We start from the raw sequence: 19,984 nt of genomic DNA, 5'->3' as shown, positions 1-19,984 counted from the left end.
GCAATGGCTAGTGGAGAAAGGTCCCAAAGAAGAGAGGCAGGTGTGAGGAATTAACCATGGTTACTGGAAGGAACTGGTTTTTAACCTTGAGAGGTACTTCTTCCTTCAAGACTAAAAGGGAAGATGGGTGAGGATCCAGATAAGTGCATGTATAAGGTTATAATGGCAGTAGGGATGGAGGGTTGACATGGGAATTTCAGGCCATTGTACCTGGTGATCCCATTCTCTCTGCAGAGCAGTTGGTGTTTGTGAAAAATGGAACACGAGGGAGGCAGAATGTTAGGGATTTTGAGGAAAGTGTTAAAGGAGGGGAGACACTGTTAAGAGGAATGATGGCTGTTGGCCTTATAGGCTCAAAGGACCAAGGAGTTGAGGATGCTAGCAAGAGAACAAAAGATACAAGGACAGCTACACGTAAGCCTCTGATGAAGAAGAGAGGTCATTTCATGACAACACTGAGTAGGGTAGAGGTTTGTATAACAAGATGATATGATTCTCAAAGACTGGGAGGAGGTATGGAGAAGTGCTTGTGTGTGTTTGGGCCTTTGGAAGCCCGGAGAATGGAGACAACTTCCCTCTCTATAGACATGTGGAAGAATGTGAAGAAATGATGTACTTAAACAAAGCCAGCTCTCTCTTGGAGGAAGTGGATGCTCAGAGGTATATAATGGGGCTGAGAATTTTGGGATTTCAGAACAGAAAAGATTGGGAGAAGAGTCCAAGATAGAAAGGGCTAACTCTGGGAAGCAGTGAAAGGGTAAATTAACCAGGGGCAAGGAAGGACAGATTAGTGTGTGGAAGACCACATGGGAAAGGAAAGATGACCCCAAAGGCCTGCCTTGTAAATGATGATCCTGAAAGACAGGATGGGAGGCTATCAATTCTTGCTGGCTCTATTAATCATTTGTTCCTTCTTAGAGCGGGAGGAGGCACTGGGTAGCATCAGTGCTTAGTTGTTAGACTGCTCTGAGACTAAGCCCCCGCTCAAATGCTCATGAGAAAGCCACAATTATTAGCGATCTTCAGTAGAGCCCAGCCCTGGAGAAAGTGAGCAAGAGTATTAAAAAATGGCCAGAGTCCAGCACTGCTTGAGTTGGGCTCTTCCAAGAGTGAGTATGTTTTTCAGGCTCTGAAGGATTTCAATTCCCTGTAGAGACTCTAGGGAAGAAAAAAGGAGACTCTTGATTCTCTCCCACAGAGCAGGAGCCAGAGAAGGCAGAACCAGATGGAATCTAGAACACAGGTGGAGGGATTAAACGTGAAGAGGAAGGACTCCTGTCCTCTGGGATAGGAAGTGAGGAGAGCCAGTTCTCTAAATTTCAGTTCACAGAGCGATCAACTTGCTGAAATTCACCAATTTTGCCAATTTACCAAAATTTTATTTAATTATGTGTAAAGTTTACAACCATTTGTATGGCTGTATGGATTTTAACTAGTTTTGAAGATTACAAAGTGTAATTTGAAGTGTAGTTTAGCTCAGTTTTAGTTTCATTTGCAGCTGTTTCCCTGAAGTCATTTTTGCCAGGGCTGGCCTGGCCAAAGTTCAGTGTAGTCTAAATTTTTACTTACTTTGAATCTACCACTTTTGAGAGTGAGAATTTCTTGTGTATTTTGTTCTGTAACTATTGTAAAATGACTTAAATGTCAAATATAAACAATCTTGGGGGGTTTCTGTCTTTCAACATTTTCAAACTAATAATTTGTTTTTTAAAAATACTTTTTTGTACATTTATAATTTTAATAGGTATGTAGATATGGGCTGAAATATGGCCATATAATATTTCCTTACTTATTGGTAAATGGTATTAATAGTTACTACAGTAAGTGATAAAATTAATTATATATTAGTTCAAGATAATTATTCTTGGATCTCATGATGACCATGAATAAATGGGCCTCCTGCCATAGTGACACTGAAGAAACATTTGTAGAATTTCTGCTGGTCCCATTTATGTCACTATAGGAAGACTGTACTTTAGGAATATCTCTGCTTATCCCTATCCTTGATTATGTAGTTACTTCTTCTAAATAAAGTTTTTACTCTGATTTTTTTACTTAAAGTAACAGTTTTATTGGGATACAATTTCATAAAGTTCATCCTTTTAAAGTGTACAGTCGCTTTTATCATATTCAGAGTTGTGTATCCATCAACCACAATCAAATTCCAGAATGTTTTCTTTGTTCCAAAAGAAACCCTATATCCACTAGCAATTACTTCCCGTTTCCTTCTCCCTTCAACCCCTGGCAATGAATAATTACTTTCTGTTGCTGGAGATTTGCTTGTTTTGGATATTTCATTTAAATGGAAACATATAGTAAGTAGCCTTTTGTGTGTGGCTTCTTTCACTTAGCTTATTTTTGAGTTTCATATGTGTTGTAGCATGCATCAGTATTTCATTCCCTTTTATGGCAGAGTAATATTCCATCCTATGAATATATCACATTCTGATTATTCATTCATTAGCTGATGGACATTTGGATTTTTTTGTTCTTTTTGGCTGTTATGAGTAATGCTGTTGTGAACATCTGCATACAAGTTTTTGTGCAGACACACCCTTTCAGTTCCCTTGGGTATATACCTAGGAGTGGAATTGCTGGTATGATATATAGTTAACTGCATATTGTAAACTATGCTTACCATTTTGAGGAAATATTGGAGGAAATGGGCCAAGTTTTTCTATAGCAACTCTGCCATTTTACCTTTATTCCAGGAATGTATGCTGGTTCCAATATATCTGCATCCTTGCCAACACACTTTGTCTGGCCAAGATGCTGGGGGTAGCTCCATGTTGATTTCTCAGTCATGTTTGGAATTCCTGATAGTCTGTCCATCTGCTCTAGCCCATCCTGCTAAGTTTGATTCATTTTGTGACTAGCTCTGGGCTACACACTGCATGTTTTCTCCTCAAAGGCAGACATGTTCAACATGCAGCCTTGCCAATTGACTTGCTGTGCACAGGAAGTGGGCCAGCAGGTGCTTTAGGTATCCGCTAGCAGTTAAAGCCAAGAACATCAGGAGGAGGTGGTACAACCAATGTATTGAGTTCTAAGAAAAGAGGCTTTACATAAAGGTGGTGGAAGCCGCAGTAGGGAATGAGAAAGATCTCCTCCAGCCCCTTTGCCCTCAACACAAGATTTTGCACTTTTCCCTTAAATTTGTCTAAATCCTTAAGTGTCTATCCATCTCCATAACTAAGGCCTGGCAAAAGTACTCATTATAAAATTGTCTTAGTCTATTTGGGCTATTATTACAAAAATACCACAAACTGGGTTATTTATAAACAATAGAAATTTATTTCTCATCGTTTTGAAGGATGGGAAATCCAAGATCAAGGTACTGGCATGGCTGAATTCTAGTAAGGACCCTCATCCAGTTTCATAGCTGACATCTTCTCACTGTGCCCTCTTTATAAGAACAATATTCCCATTTGTGAGGCTTCCACCGTCAAAACCTAAGCACCTTCCAAAGGCCCCACCTCCCAATACCATCCAATTGGGCTTAGGAGTTCTTTCTGAAACTTGTTTTACTTATTTATTTGCATTGGTCTTTGCAGCATTCAGGGTCTTAAATCTTCATTGTGTCATGCAGGGTCTTTAGCTGGGGCATCTTTTTTAGTTGTGCCATGAGAGCTCTTAGTTGCAGCATATGAGATCTAGTTCCCTGATCAAACCTGAGCCCCCTACACTGGGAGTGTGGAATCTTAGTCCCTGGACACCAGGGAAGTCCCTGGGCATTAGGATTTCAACATAGGAATTTGGGGGGGGGGGCGCGGACACATTCAGACCATAGCAAAAGATCAATTCACTGATCTTCAAAATTTACTTTTTAAATCTCCTTTCCTCTCAAGTTGCTGCTGTATCTCTGTTCTATCTTCCCCAACTCCTTTTCTTAAATCTTTACTGAATTTGTTACAATACTGCTTGTTTTATGTTTTGGTTTTTGACTAAGGCATATGGGATCTTAGCTCTAGGACCAGGGATTGAAACTGCACTCCCCTCCCACCTGCCCCCAGCATTGAAAGGCAAAGTCTTAACCATGGAACTGCCAGGGAAGTCCCTGTCCTCCCTTTTCACTGTCACTACACTTTTCTAGCTGTTTTTATGGTTTCTGCTTTTGCCCCTCTCAAGAAACTGGTCCATTAGCGGTCAACAGCGAATATCCTTATTTTCAAGCCGGATGGCCAAAGATACTCATTATAATAACTACGATTTGGAGCCTGGCCAACATTAGGTTCTGAGAATACAAAAATTATCTAGTGTCTGTCCCCAGAAGCTCAGAATCTGAAGATATGTCTGACCCCACATCCCCTGGATTTTGAGACACCAGTGTTCTAGCTGCAGTTCTTTTCACCCTCCTCAGAGGGCTTCTTTTTCTGTGTGGCCTTTGAATGTTGACTCTGTCCTTTTCCTTTTACTCTATATTTTTTGAGGGGAATCTCATCCAGTCCAGTTGCTTCAGTTTCTACATATGTGTGTGATTCTCACATGTGTATTGCTATCTTATATATCCTCTGAACTCCAGAACAACCCTTCATGAGATAGCTCTTAACATGAGTATGTTTACAAGGAAGCTCATCTCAGATCTGCTTCTCCTCTGCCGTCTTCATTCTCTGTCAATGGAATTATTTCACCCAGCTGTCCAACCAGTAATGTGGTATTGTGCTTGACCCTTAACTTCTTCCTCTACCTCATGAAACACACGTGATATCTAGTCTATTCTATCTCCTCTATACCTGTTTGATCTGTGGGCTTCTCTCCATTCCCTCTGCTTCTGTCCTAGTCTAGTCTTCCCTCAACTCCCCTTGGATTCCTTAACTAGCCTCTTATTCGATTTCCTTGCTTCAAGTCTTGTCCCCTAGCTCATCTTCCGGTCTGATGCAAGAATGATCGTTCTGAATTTTAAATCTGATCCCTTTTCTCTTCATTTAAAAATCCTTCAGTGGCTTCCCCTTGTCTTCAGGATAAAATCCAAGCACTTTATCATGTCTTACAGGGCCCTTTGTAACCTGATCTTGCCTGGCTTTCTCGCTTCATTTCCTCCACTTCATCCTTAAAACTAAATCCCAGATGTACCAAATTACTTACTTGGAATTTCTCAACCACTCCATTCTGTTTCATAATTCAACACACTTCTACCTGCAGATCTTGCTGCCTGGAGTGCCCTCCCAGGGAACTTTGCTACCCAACACTTGATGAGTGCCTACTCGTTCTTCAACATTCAGCCCTAGCACTGTTTCCTCTGAAAAGTTCCTTACTGATCTCCTCCTTTCTCAGTACTCCAGTATGCCTCGTGCACACCACGTTATTAGCTATCCATCTTACTATCTTGTGCTTATTCATGATTTGTCCCTTCAAATGGCCTGTTGGGCCCTGGAGGAGTCATCCCTGTATTCTCTATACTAGCACCGTGCTTTGAATGAAGGAGGACTATGTTTGCTAAATTCATTTGGTTATTAATTTTTGAGTCTCTCCTATGCACAAGGAAGACAGTGTACTGGGTACTGTGATGAATTTTGCAGGTTCTCTTTCCTCTCTGAAAGGCAATTTCTCAGTCTCCTTCATATTCTGTATCCTGTCTGTCCCCTAATGTCTGACCTCAGTCTCCTTTCCTTCTACATATATACCCTGAGTCATCCCATCCATTTCCTTAGCTTTAACTGCCAAGAACTCTCAAATCTTCTTTCCCAGGGAAGAACTCTTTCCTAAACTCCACACACTCTCAGGCATCTCAAACTCAGCACATACAAAACTGAACTATTTTTCTTTTCCTTTGTTCCATGTGAGATAAAAGGAAAGGTTAATTGTAGGAAACCTTCTGAGACCAGTTTAAGAAAGAGTAGTTAGAAGTTAAGTCAGGGCAATGGGATTGAGTTTTCAGTTACATCTCTAGGTACAGCTTTCGTGTTTTCATCTTCTTGAAGTGAAGGGCAGTAAAACTTGAATGCTTTGGCTTTTCATACTGGGCCACACAGTGGTGTGCCAAAGTATACATGAAGCCACAGTGTAAACAGAGTTCATCTTCCTATAGCATCAATTTTGATAGAATTAGTATGTGTGTGTGCAATGTACAATATTTAACTTGTAAGAACTAAAACCATTTTTTAAAATTAAACATATCTATTGTGGAACAGAATGCAAAATGTCACAAAAGTTGAAACTCCTTGTCTCAAAATAAACACCCAGGCCACTTAGGAATCAAACCTAGATCTCCCACATTGCAGGCAGATTCTTTACCATCTGAGCCACCAGGGAAATCCTTTTTATTATTAGGACAGCTCAAAGTTAACTACCGAATTCATGTTCCTGAGTCAGAGCTACAATATGCCCCCACATTTAAGGGCACAGAGGAAAACTTCATGGGTACGGACATTATCCAGTAGTGAACAATGGGGAATCAGCATCGCAGGAAGTTCATTTTCAGATGAAGTAAGAGGAAACTGGGGAAGGGAGGAGTTAGGAAACTTAAAATGCAGAACTTGGCTGAAGAACTTAGTACAATATGTTGACTCAGTTGAGGCATTTATAGATGCCTATTTTTCCCAGGTTCTCTACTGGGTGGCCCAAGAGTTGATTAGGCATCTCCCCTACCCTCTAGGAATTCATCAGCTAGTGATGGGTGTTGAACAATGTAACTGTGCCATTGCTACAACGAAGGGTGTACCATGAGAAACTGGACCACTGGAAAAGTCCCTAACTTAGCTTGCAGAATTCAGTGAATACTTCTTAGAGTAGGCAACAGATCAGCTTCTGGCTACATCTTGGAATATGTACAGGCATTTTCTGTCTGTAGGTAGGTTAGAAATATTTCAGGAAATTGAAATATGAAATGTGTGGGAAATCAGAGTTAGACACAAGTTTACATTCTTGATTGTCATTATGAACACCTAAGTCCCTGCAGAGGAAGGAGCCCGTTTCTTCAGCTTTGGTATCTTCAGCAGTATAGCTCAGCACTGTCCCTGCATACATTACATTTTTGGTTTTGTAAAGCTGAGCCAGAGCGCTGATTATGACAAAGACAACATGTAGCTGACGCCTCCTCATTTAAAAAACATATACTGAATTTAGGTTCAACTGTAGGCACAGAGTTATCCAGAAGGGTGAATCCCAGCTCCTGGCTTTGGGTGCTCAGCTGAGTGAAGGAGTCAGCCAAGCAGACAGGCAACTATAGTACAGCGTGAGAACGCTTTGACAGCTATACCTCAGGCCTCTTACTGCACCCAAGAATGGACCTATTCCCTTATGGAAGGTGATGTGAAGTTGGCCTCAAAAAACTGACTTTGGGTAGAGATTTGAATGACATGTAGGAGGTAGCCTGCAAGAGGGCAAGCACTACACTAGAGGCACCATCATGCAGAAAGGTATGATACATTTGGAGAATAACAAGTTAACTATAGGATTAAGGTAGGAGACAAGTCTGAGAGGTGATAGGCCAGGTCATAGAAGGCCTTTGTGTCAGGATACAAGCTTGGATTTTAACCAGCAAAGCTAATGCTGAATCACTGTAATGCTGGCTTAAATCAGGTATTTCAGAGCTAGGTTGTAAAACATTACTGAGTTGTAGAATCAACTTGGTGAGTTGGGACCCTCATTTTAAAAAAGTAAACTAGAAGAGAGTAGACAATATCAGTGCACATGACATTTATAAATAATGTTTTGTGATGCTTTTGTCTCAATAATATATATGTATATATACACACACATCAATATTGTGTTCTGATATAAATGTATTTTGATCTGTGGTAAAAAAAAATTTGGAGAAACACTAAAAATTCAACACTACAAAACAATAGATCAGATTACTTTTGGTAGCAATTCATAGAAAAAACTCAGGCACAAATGGGAATAATCACTAAAGATTCTCATTATATAGTATCTTTTAGTTTTCCTAACCTACCATTCTCAGTATCATCTTCAGCCTTGAGCCAATTCCCTGTTTATCAGAATAATATGTATTCTGACTGTTACAGAGCCTAGATTCTCACTGCCTCAAATTATTTAAGACCTGTCTATCTTTGAACCCATCAATAGCCAGGGGGTGGAAGTACCATGACTGCCTTTAGACTAATCTGGGGTGTTTGTTTGGGAATCAACCCACTGCAAGGAACTGTAACGCAATGTGGTGAATTCAGTGCATTACGGAAATACCGTAGTGGCACCTAGGGTCACTAAGTAATAAACTTGTTTGGAGATGGTCGGAGCAGTCACCCAAGAAATACCAAAAGTGTGTGTACAAGTCAGGTAGGTAAAAGGCAGGGAGTTCTCTGGGTGGTAGATGAACAAAATGTATTAAGGAAAGCCATGCACAGGGAAGGTGCTAAGTGTGTCTGACTCTTTGTGATCCTATGGACTGTAGCCTGCCAGGCTCCTCTGTCCATGGGGATTCTCCAGGCAAGAATACTGGAGTGGGTTGCCATGCCCTCCTCCAGGGAATCTTCCCCACCCAGTGTCTCTTCTGTCTCATTGGCAGGCAGGTTCTTTATTTACCACTAGTGCCACCTGGGAAGCTCACATATAGGGAAATGGTCAAAATAAGGCCTTCCATGACTCTGGAACATAAAATTAGAGACAAGAGAAGTTGGAGCAATGAGCAGATGCCTACTCACTGAGGAGAGTCAGAGTAAGGAAGCTGGACTCCTTCTCTATTGGAAAAGAAGAGCAGAGAATTAAGACAGCAGATCCCTATCACTATGGCTGCAGCGTGCAGGGAAGAACATTAGGGGACTATTGGAGTAATCCAGGATAGAGAGGTCTTGGATTTCAGACTAGGGAGGTGTGTGTACAGATTTGAGAAACACTATGGAAATAAATTTCACATGATGTGCTAATTTTACTGCAGATAATGAGTGTAATATAGTAGCCTGACTTTTGTAAGTTTCCTTTGGATTCTGGGCTTACACTGCCATTGATCTATTTAGATTAAATTTGTTACATTTTGAGGAGAATGGGCATAACTTGTGAAGCTAGAGCCTGAACAGAGAAACTTTGCAAGTAGGAGGGAATTTTTACTATATATGGGCCTCGCTTGGGAGTTTGGAATTTATTAAATAGGTGCCAGCATGGATTTGGGGGCATATTCCACCTATTTAGGTGAAGTCTTGCCATTTATAGGCCTGATTAGCGAAACTGCTATACTGTTATTTCTCTGGTGTTATCCCAGTGTTTATATTCAGTCCAGTCCAACTCTGTGACCCCATGGACTGCAGCCCATGAGACTCTCTGTCTATGGAATTTTCTAGGCAAGAATACTGGAGTGAGTTGCCATTTCCTACTTCAGAGGATTTTCCCAACCCAGGTATTGAACTCGTCTCTTGCATTGGCAGGGGAGTTCTTTACCACTGCACCAATCCCTGAGCCTTTAGTAAACGCTTTAGGGTTCACATACTCTATCTGTATAGGCAAAAACATTAAAGGGGATGCAGTGTCTCTTGAGACCACTGTGGCACTGGACATGGCCCATCAGGCTGTGAGCTCCTTGATGGCACAGGTTGTTTCTTCTCAATTCTACATCCTAATGTGTAGCCCAGGGCCCAATATATGGCCGACACTTGTTAACTAGGATATCCCTAGCGCCTAAAATGATGCTGGGTACTAGCAGATGCTGAATAAAACACTTGGGGAACTACTGAAAGCCCCAAAGGAAGGTATATTTCTCGGGCCTAAGAGGAAAAGATGTAAGAGTCCAGTCATAATCCACCTGATACCAACACTTAGAGATGTGGTTTTAATTTTAAAGAAAGTGCTTTTTCTAGGAGTCAAGGCTGACTCTAAGATATCTGGCCGAGGGGAAAGAGTTAGTGCCAAAAACGCAGAACGGGAGCAAATTTTTTTTGAGGAGCATTCAGAGTTAAATGTTAGTCAATAAATATTCTAAGTGTCTACTATATGTCACTTAAAATATAATGTCAGAAAAAGGTTTTTTGTAACAGTGCAGAAGACCAACTGGAGTAGAATAAAAGAGATATCTCTGTCAGGGGGCAGATCAGTTTCTCACTTAGGCAGCTGACCTGAAATGAGACCAGAGCAGCTGGCACTAAGGCCAGTATCTGTCTGCTAGACTGGGGAGCCCTCCACCCGCACCCTTATTATCTCAAACAGTGTATGGGTTTGGTGGGCCAAATACCCTCTGAAGGTCTGCCCTAAGATAAAAATCTTTTTTTCACTGTACTAGAAATCTGGGATCTGCTAGGCCCTGCTATCCCGTATTCGTGCAGGGATGATAGCTCCAAGACTTCCCATGACTATCTCCCAAATGAAGCCTGTGAGTGTGAGGGATGGGCAGCCTGGCTGGGCCCAGTCTGGCTTCGCAGTTCCTAGTGCACATAAAGGAACTTCCTACTTCTCACATCCTGACCATTCTGAAGACGGATTTCCTTCTTCCGAGTTCCCAGAGAGGGCCAGATTTGACAACAATGAAAACTTCCAGGAAATTCCCACGTATTTAACTTTCTAATCTTTCTTCCACTTCTACCCTCTTCTTCACCCCTCCATTCCCACCCTCAAAGGAAGGAGCTTATCCTGCAGTCAACATCCCCTGCTAAATGCTTCCACTCTCCTGGCCAGGTTGATGGTCCTCTCCTCTGAAGTCCGTTCAGGGTTTGAAGGGAGCACTTGAAGGTAACATGTGATCCTGTCCAGAAACAGAGGATTGGAACCTTGAAGGTTCCTAGGGTGCCAGAGTATTACAGAAAGTTCACTTCTAGATGTTCACCCTCCAGCCCTTCAGGAAGTAATCTTTTAAGAAATCCCAGGGGCTCAGTCTCTGTGCTAGATAACAAAACTCAATCACCTATGGGGGCCAGTTTGGAATTACAGAACACATGCCCCATATAATCAGGCATGAAGAAAAACAAAACCGTGTTAATTCAACACAACCCAGATTAAGAGCCAGAAACATGCCATGAATTTACTGCCTCATACAGACCGATGTAGAGTTCTCATTCTCCAGAAATCAGAAGGGGGGAAAACAATCAGTTTACATACATACAACGATTTTTACCTATTGTGCAAAGAAAAGGGTATCTGGCTCTCAGAAAGTTCTGGGCTCCAGACTCCAATCAGACAGTCCATTTTACAACTCAAGCTCCAGTTCTTAGAGCTGAATAGAGCTCCCAAGGCCTGTGATCACGGGCACTGATGAGGGCCACATGCCCTTTGGCTTCAGTTAAACCTCTGGTGTTTGAGCTGGGTGGGAGCTGTGGGTGCTTGCTTCCTGGTCCTGCCGCAGCCCCTGAAGCAGCTGGTTTAGGAGTGTAAGGTTGCTGTCTCTGCGTGGCAGGGGCAGGGGTGGGAGACAGTTCCCTCTGTACTCAATCACTGCCATTTTGGCCCGATCCTGCTGATTCCGATTTGGGATCTGCAGCATTCTCGTGTAGCCCCCATTCTGACCTTGGTACCGAGGGGCCAGTACTTGAAACAGCTTTGGGATCAAGTCTTTCTCCTAGAGGGGGAGAGTTTTCCAGGAGAGAGCAGAGTCAGGCACCATCACCGAGACATTAACTTTCAGCATCCCCAAAGGTAGGGTTCAAACACACACACACCCACATCCCTTCCCTCACCCTCTGACGTGGCATTATAAACTGATCAATTATGGGCAGTTGTGTAGACTGAGATTCACGTTGAACTCAACGTAGGACATATATCTCTTACTTAGTTCACATTTGTCCGTAAGTGCGTGCCTTAATTTCGCCCAATTCCCTTTCCTCTAACAACTCCCTTCCACTTAGGAATCAAAGGATAAGATCTGGGAAGTGGACAGGATGCACTCACCGTGAGCCAGAAGTCCGCCATGCGCATGGCTCGTTCGTTGGTGTCTCCCAGCTTCCCGTAGTCAATGAGCTGTGAGGACACAACATCACTCACCAAAATCCGAGCAAGAAAGGAGGCGTCAATCTTAATGCTCTAATGCCAAATTGCAACCTATTCATTCCATACTCTAGCAAAGCATGTCGCTAATTCAGGCTACCTCTAAACACGCTGTTCTAATCAGGTCTCCATTTGAGGGGCCACAGGAGTAGGTTCAGCTCATGGTAATAAGGAGACTTCCGGCACTCTTTACCAGGGCGGTCCCAATTCTTCCCCAACTCCAGCCGGATCCCGCCCCCTCAGGCCAGACCTAGGAGAGGCACAAGAGGGTCACGCCCCTTACCTTCTCGGCGTAGCCCCTCAGCTCGTCCACGCGTGCCCATGACGCCTCGATGCGTTCGTGGCGCACCAGTCCCGTAAGCAAGTTCTGCAACAGGTGAATGCGGGACTCGGGACCAAGGCCTAGACGGCGGTATACGCGGCCGTGGGAGATCGCGGCGGCGAACGACAGCCGCATGTTCCCGGCTGCTCCCCACCTCTGTGAGGCCGGAACTGGAAACTCAAAGACGCGGCCGAGAGGCGGAGCTTAGAGGACCCACGCGCCTTACGTAGCTGCGTGGTGGACGTGTTTGCGCATGTGTATCAGAGCCTGCCTCGTTGGCAGCCTTGGGGAGGGCGGGGACGGGGCGTTGACCTCGTCCGGAGGAGGAGAGATGGGCGGAGTTTGGTCTTCCGAGCGCGGCTGGTTTGCCCGGGAACCAGGCGCCCCCTGGTGTGGGATGAACAGGCCGACGGTTTCTCTGGTGCTGCGACAGTCGTCATGGGACCCCGCGCTGGGAAGCTCAGCTTGGAGCTGGCTTGTAGCGTGAGGACCTGAAGAGGAAAGTGCTTGGCGGTGTGCCAGTCCTTCAGGCCGGCGGACCTGCTTTCTGAGGCGCGGGGCGTCTGACACGCTGAGCGTGTCATTTTGAAAAGCAAATTATTTTCAGTAGTAATGGCGAAATGAATGGAATAACAATGATAGGAAAGAAATAGAGATGGTGAAAATTTTCTTTCCTTGAAGTTGTTGACTGGGAAAAAAAAAGCACAACGTAAAAGTTGAGAGTTGTTTTACCTAGCAGACAAAACTGAGGACTTGATCCCACGACACAGTAGCTAAGATAACTCTGAGAGGCTATGGTGGCAGAGGGGGGTTGTAGAAGGGGTTTGGAGTGGGTGGGGGGCAGAAAATATAAGAGATTTTGCAGGGAAGACAGGGTAGTTGGAGCATCAAAAGATTATCTTAAAGAAAGCCAGATATCTCAAGGGATTTAGTGCTTTTTCATGTATGAGAAGATGGAAGAGTCTAGGCTCACTGAGATCATTGTTTTGATATGCATCCCAGCTATTTGGGGCTAGTATGAGTGAGTTGGTGATGGACAGGGAGGCCGGGCGTGCTGCAGTTCATGGGCGGCTGAACTGACTGACTGATCCTGTTTTCTCATCCCGAGTCTCCTCAGGTTGCTCCATTCAGTGAGTGGCTGCAGTGTCTGATGATTCACTGGGGAGGGTTATGTTTCTGTCCTGAGTTTTTTTGGGGTTTACTGTGGTGGAGAGGAGGGCCTACACTGGCTGATGGCTGCAACATCGTTTCTTTACTGATGTGGCAGGTGACATTTTTAATCCACAAAGCACATCTAAGTGTTAGGTAGGTAGAACAGGGGAAAGGAGTCCAAAATGGCGGTGGCTACAGACAAGGAAAGGAAAAGCCCAGGAAAATGAAATAAAAGGTCCCAGGACTGGAGTGAGGACCTCAGGTAAAACAAACAACACTCCTGGCTGGCCCAATTTACATAGGACAGGCCCAGGGAGAGATAAACATATAAATAGAGGAGCCAGAGCCAGCTGTCTCTCTCTCCTGCGCTCTGGGGCGCTCTTCTCATGTCTTTAGATTGACGTGCCCTCACACCTCGAAGATGGATTTTCCTGCTATCTTCTAAATAAAATAGAGCTGTAACACTGATTTGTTTAAGAGCTATAACACGGTTCATTTGAGACCTGAGAGCTATAACACGGTCTATCCAAGACCTGAGAGCTGTGACACGCCGAGGGGGCTTTAATATCTGTCACTCCAAATCTTTGTTGTGACAAGACAAAGAATCGAGGAACATACACTCGCGTGACATAACCATCCTAGTTGAAGAAAAAGTGCTGTGCTCAAAGAAAAAGTAATGATTTAATATTTTTAAATTCAGTTCATTTCAGTTGTTCAGTCGTGTTTGACTCTTGACAACCCCATGGACCACAGCACGCCAGGCTTGATCCTGGCACTCTATCACCAACTCCGGGAGTTTACCCAAACTCATGTTCATCGAGTCAGTGATGCCATCCAGCCATCTCGTCCTCTGTGGTCCCCTTCTTCTGCCCTCAATCTTTCCCAGCATCAGGGTCTTTTCAAATTAGCCAGCTCTTTGCATCATTTTGAAAAAAATTACATCACTGTGTTTTTTATCTTAAAAGGGAAAAACATACGTATGCATTTATGTGTTAAATAAATGAACAAAAGCATTATAGTTTCTGGTTTTGAGCCTTTGTGTCAGCTGATTTGCAATGACTTAGTCAAAATTGTTCTTTGTTATGTATTCAGATGTGTCCCCCCCCGCAAAAATTATATGCTAAGTCCCACCCGACCCCCACACCTCCTGTATCTCCTTCACCCAATACCTCAGGATGTGACTTTCTGTGGAAATAGAGTGCTTGCAGATGTAATTGGTTAAGATGAGGTCATACTGGACTAGTTCAGTTCAGTTCAGTCGCTCAGTTCAGTCGTGTCTCACTCTTTGCAACCCCATGGACTGCAGCTGGACTAGGATGGATGCCTAATCCAAAATGGCTGGTGTCCTTATAAAAAGAACACTTGTGAAGAGACAGAGACACACAAGGACAATGCTATGTCACCAGGAAGGCAGAGATCAGAGTTGTCTAATACAAGACAAGGATTCTGGCAAACATAAGAAACATAAGAGCAACGGAAACTGTCAAGTGTCCTGTTGGGAGGCTCTGAAGAGTTGTGGTCCTTTATGTCTCAGTGCAGAAAGAATTCAGCGAGAGGCAAAGTGCTAGATAAGAATTGATTTATTAGGATAGGACACTTGTGAGACGTACAAGCAGGCAGACGAGAGGTTGCTGCACTCGAAGAACTTACTGGGCTACAGTTTTATAATCCAAAAGTGTGGAGGAGGAGAAGAAGACTTGTCATTCTTGAGTAGAGGTCATGCTTCCATCATTTGGTCCTCCTCCAGGATGGGCCGGGGAGTTTTCTTGTCCCTACGTGGTCAAGCTAGGTTTAGTTTTGAAAAATTTCCTTAGTTGGAAGCAACAATTATGCAAATATGAAAAGTATTTTTTTAGGAACATTCTTAAAGATATGGATATGTTGGCAGAAAATTATACAAACCATAGTTCACAATAAATTCCAGAAATTGCAATATTCTCTATGTCTCAGGTATTTGGAATTAATTCTTATAGCTTTCAGTTATCTCCACATTATACTATAACATCATCATCAAAAAATTCATCCTAAATTTCTACTGGTAAAAATTGGGTAGATTTTCTTCTTTGCAAAATTCAGGGAAATTGAATACTGACACTGGTGTTATTTGATCCATTGCTTTAAAAAAGGAATATCCACATGGTGAAAATGTACAGCATCAAACATCGTCCTTATTTGTATAGGTTGGTGCAAATGTAAATGTAATTGTGGTTTCAGATCACAAATTTTAAGTCATTGTAACTAGGCTCAAACACATCTTTATTAATCAAAATATGAACCAATACAATCAACACGTTTTTTCCAATGAGGAAGAAGTTTGTTTATTCCTGTAGTGTAAAAAATCTGTGCTTCAGGATTGGTCAAACTCCTGGAAAGCATTTTCTGCCTCCTGCTGGTTGTGGAAGCGTTTTCCCTGCAAAAAGTTTTCAAGATGCTTGAAAAAGTGATAGTTGGTTGACGAGAGGTCAGGTGAATATGATGGATGAGGCAAAACATCACAATCCAATTCATTCAACTTCTGAAGCATTGGTTGTGCAACATGTGGTCAGGTGTTGTCGTGGAGAAGAATTGGGCTCTTTCTGTTGACCAATGCTGCATGCATTGCAGTTTTTGGTGCAACTCATCTATTTTCTGGAAGGACTGATGCTGAAGCTCCAATACTTTGGCCACCTGATGCAAAGAACCAACTCATTAGAAAAGACCCTGATGTTGGGAAGGATTGAGGGCAAGAGGAGAAGGGGACAACAGAGGATGAGATGGTTGGATGGCATCACTGACTCAATGGACATGAGTTTGAGCAAGGCCCAGGAGGTGGTGAGGGACAGGGAAACCTGGTGTGCTGCAGTCCATGGAGTCTCAAAGAGTCAAACATGACTGAACAACAAATCAATTTTCTGAGCATGTTTCTCAGATGTCATGGTTTCAGTGGGATTCAGAAAGCTGTAGTGGATCAGACGGACAGTAGACCACCAAACAGTGACCATGGCCTTTCCTTGGTGCAAGTTTGGCTTTGGGAAGTGCTTTGGACTTCTTCTCTGTCCAAGTACTGAGCTGGTCATTGCCAGTTGTCATATAAAATCCACTTTTCATTGCATACCACAATCCGATCGAGAAATGGTTTGCTGTTATTGCATAGAATAAGAGAAAATGACACTTCAAAACATCAATTTATTTTTTGTTTTTTTGGTTAGCTCACGAGGCACCCACTTATCGACTTTTTTCACATTTCCAATTTGCTTCAAATGCCAAATGACTGAAGAATGGTTGACGTTGAGTCCTTTGGCAACTTCTTGTGTAGCTGTAAGAAGACCAGCTCTGATGATGGCTCTGAATTGGTCGTTGTCGGCCTCTGATGACTGGGCCATACACTCCTTATCTTCCATGCTCTCATGTTCTTTGCAAAACTTCTTAAACCACCACTGCTCTGTACATTCACTAGCAGTTACTGGGCCAAATGCGTTGATGATGTTGCGAGTTGTCTCCTCTGCTTTACCACCCATTTTGAATTCGAATAAGAAAATCAGTCGAATTGGCTTTTTGTCTAAAATCTTTCCTGTAGTCTAAAATAAATGTAAAATAGTAAGTAATGTCATTAGCAAAAAACCATAAAGCAAGAAATGCACATTAAAATGGTACCTAACATAACCACATTTATTTAAGAATGTATTCCAGTATCAAATGGTAAAGTTCAACAGTGCAAACCCACAATTACCTTTGCACCAGCTTAATGTTTTTTGGCTGTATGAGACTGTCATCTCTTGTTTGTTCTCCTCACAGTACTCATACTTTGATTCCTTTTGTCTATGTCACTTTCCTTACATTATGTTGGTGCATAGTTAACGGCTTTCTATACAATTTTGTGGATTGATGTTCAAGGAACAGTTTTAAACCTTGGTGTCTTACTGGTGTCCAAGGCATATTCTGGCTGTTTGCAGATACTTTTGTGTCTGACTTGACCTCATTTGAAACTTCATCTCAAAACAAAAAATAACTCAGGAGATAAAAATCTTACATGACTAGGGTTATTTTAAATTTATAGTTTTAGAAGCAGGGCTATGTTCTACCACAAGGGTTGGAGGAACAGAATGTGCCTGATGTGAGCTCTGGGAGATCATGGAGGACAGAGGAGCCTGGGTGCTGCAATGCATGGGGTTGCAAAGAGTAGGACATGACTTAGCAATTGAATGACAAAAGGATCATTTGTTTAGTACTTAGAGAAACAAAAGATTTTTCTTTGAGAGTTATTGTATCACTAACATTGTTTAGCATAGTGATGCAATGTGATGAAAGTCAGATTGACTTTCTTTCAGTCTTATTACTATTTTAAAATTCTTTGCAGATGATTGACCTGCTTATGCTTATATTGGGCCAGGCTATGTCTACCTCCCAACCCTTGCTACTCACTGTCTTTGAAAGAGTTTGAGAATAGAATTGCTTTGGGGTCAGAAGAGTTGTAAACGGAAAAACATGCCTTTTCCTCTACTCTGAATGACTGCATCTTATTCTGCTGATGCCATCATGAAGCAATGTCCTGCAGCGTGTACAGGGATCAAGTGTTCAATAGGGGATTTAGTGATGATGATGAAAAGGAATTGATTGGATTCCAAGCCAACTTTTGATTCTGTCCCTAGAATCCTGAATGTTGTGAAGTATCATAGGGACTACCTCCTTCTGGATTTTCTTTTTCCTCTTAGGTCAGGGTCTTTACACCTTTCTGGATCAGTCCAGTGTTCTAGGAAGGATTGGACAAAGACAGAGCTCATCTCTGTTATCAGATGGAATTGTGATCATATTGGGCTCAGTTAAAATGAGTTTCCCAAATTTGAATCATTGGAATATTGAAGAATATAATTAATCAAAACATCCCAAATGAAAACAAGAAATCTTGTAAGCAGTTGAATTTAGGAAAATAAGTCACTAAAGTTGAAGTGGTCCAGGGCTATAGAGGGACATGGAGTTTGGATAGAAATCAGCATAACCCTCTGTGGTGACAGTTCCCTCTGGAAATGATGACTATTGGTAATTCCAGCTTGGCTTATTCTCCTCATGTGTGTTCTTCCCCCCCTCTGCTTCATTTCCTTGCATTGTGAGATAAAATGCCTGCTGCTGAAATTGTAAGGTCCTTTAAGGTCAGAAAAGGACTGTGATTCATGTATCCTATCTCCTCTCCCTGCCTACCTCCAATCTAGTTCCGTGCTGCTCTCACCGCCTCCCTGCAAAGTCTTTCAATACAAGTTTGTAAAAAAATAGAACTTGGATTTTTGTTTGTTTGTGTCCCTTGATGATTTCACTTTTATATCAATTGTTTATCTTCCCCTTTCTGTTTCACCTGATTGAGAATATTTGTTGAGAATTTACTATATGGCTTTGTACATTGCTTGTTAGCTACCTTTCATCACAGTTCAGTCCTCACTTGTGTCCGACTCTTCGCAATTCCATAGACTTCAGCATTCAAGGCTTCCCTGTCCGTCACCAACTCCTGGAGCCTACTCAAACTCATGTCCATTGAGTCGGTGATGCCATCCACCCATCTCACCCTCTGTTGTCCCCGTCTCCTCCCGCCTTCAATGTTTCCCAGCATCAGGGTCTTTTCCAGTGAATTGGTTCTTCGCATCACGTGGCCAAATTATTGGAGTTTCATCTTCAGCATCAGTCTTTTCAATTTTCAGGATTGATTTCCTTTAGGATTGACTGGTTTGATCTCCCTGCAGTTCAAGGGAGTCTCAAGAGTCTTCTCCAACACTACAGTTCAAAAGCATCAATTCTTTGGCGCTCAGCTTTCTTTATAGTTCTCTAGTGCATTTCTTCTTATGAATCTGAACTCACACACGTCACTGACTGTAGTATTTGCAGTGTATCTGACTTGCTTTTGGTTTGGGTCTGTCTCTTACCCTAGCTGACATATTTCTTCATCACTGGGAGTTGGAACTTTCTGTTATAGTCCATGGAATTCTCTAGGCCAGAATACTGGAGTTGGTAGCCTTTCCCTTCTCCAGGGGATCTTCCCAACCCAGAGATTGAACCCAGGCCTCCCACATAACAGGTGAATTCTTTACCAACTGAGCCACAAGGGAAGCCCCAAAATACAGGATTGGGTAGCCTATCCTTTCTCCAGGGGCTCTTCCCGACCCAGGAATCAAACCAGGGTCTCCTGCATTGCAGAAGGATTCTTTACTAACCAAGCTGTCAGGGAAGCTCACCCTTTTATTCCCTACCCACTGTCTTAGAAACCCTTAAGCCAGATAAAAGTTGGACAGTCGACCCATTGGAGGAGATAATAGCTATAAACTTCATCCATTTGAAAGAAACCTTGCTGATTATCCAGCCCACCTGTTCTTAACCTTTACTGTGCCTTTTGACCAAGAATGATGAATTCTGTTCTTCTGAAAAATAGTTTTATAATGTGAAATGAAGTAAAAATATTATAAAGGAACCAATTATTAATATATTAAAACACCTCAAAATATTTATAAAACTCTCCAAATTGCTTTACAACCCATTTTGAATTCAAATAAGAAAACTGCTAGAATTTGCTTTTTGTCTAATATAATTTCCATAGTCTAAATTAAATATAAAATACACAGAAAGTAATGTATTAGCAAAATAACATAAGTAAGAAATGCTCTTTAAAATGATGTGCAATATAATCAC

General features: G+C 42.5%; 1 protein-coding gene across 3 annotated transcripts in view; it reads right to left on the bottom strand.

Annotated features, from left to right (window-relative positions):
* Positions 1-6,188: 6,188 nt before the first annotated feature.
* Positions 6,189-19,984, bottom strand: part of MRPL17 (mitochondrial ribosomal protein L17) — a 127,065-nt gene continuing 113,269 nt past the window's right edge. The window contains exons 4-6 of one of the 3 annotated variants that reach the window (XM_060399971.1): positions 12,146-16,893; positions 11,767-11,835; positions 6,189-11,437 (exon numbers count right to left, since the gene is read on the bottom strand). In XM_060399971.1, the coding sequence (XP_060255954.1) occupies positions 11,162-11,437; positions 11,767-11,835; positions 12,146-12,319 (519 nt within the window). In that variant the 5' untranslated portion in view covers positions 12,320-16,893 and the 3' untranslated portion in view covers positions 6,189-11,161. Of the gene's footprint in view, positions 11,438-11,766; positions 11,836-12,145; positions 16,894-19,984 lie in introns of those variants that run through there. The other 2 variants (XM_060399972.1, XM_060399974.1) reach the window with 2 other exon arrangements.

Source organism: Ovis aries, chromosome 15, assembly GCF_016772045.2.
Source record: "Ovis aries strain OAR_USU_Benz2616 breed Rambouillet chromosome 15, ARS-UI_Ramb_v3.0, whole genome shotgun sequence".
In the NCBI taxonomy this organism is placed as follows: Eukaryota; Metazoa; Chordata; class Mammalia; order Artiodactyla; family Bovidae; genus Ovis; species Ovis aries.
Note: the sequence above shows the minus strand (reverse complement) of the source record. Positions and strands in the feature narration are given on the sequence as shown.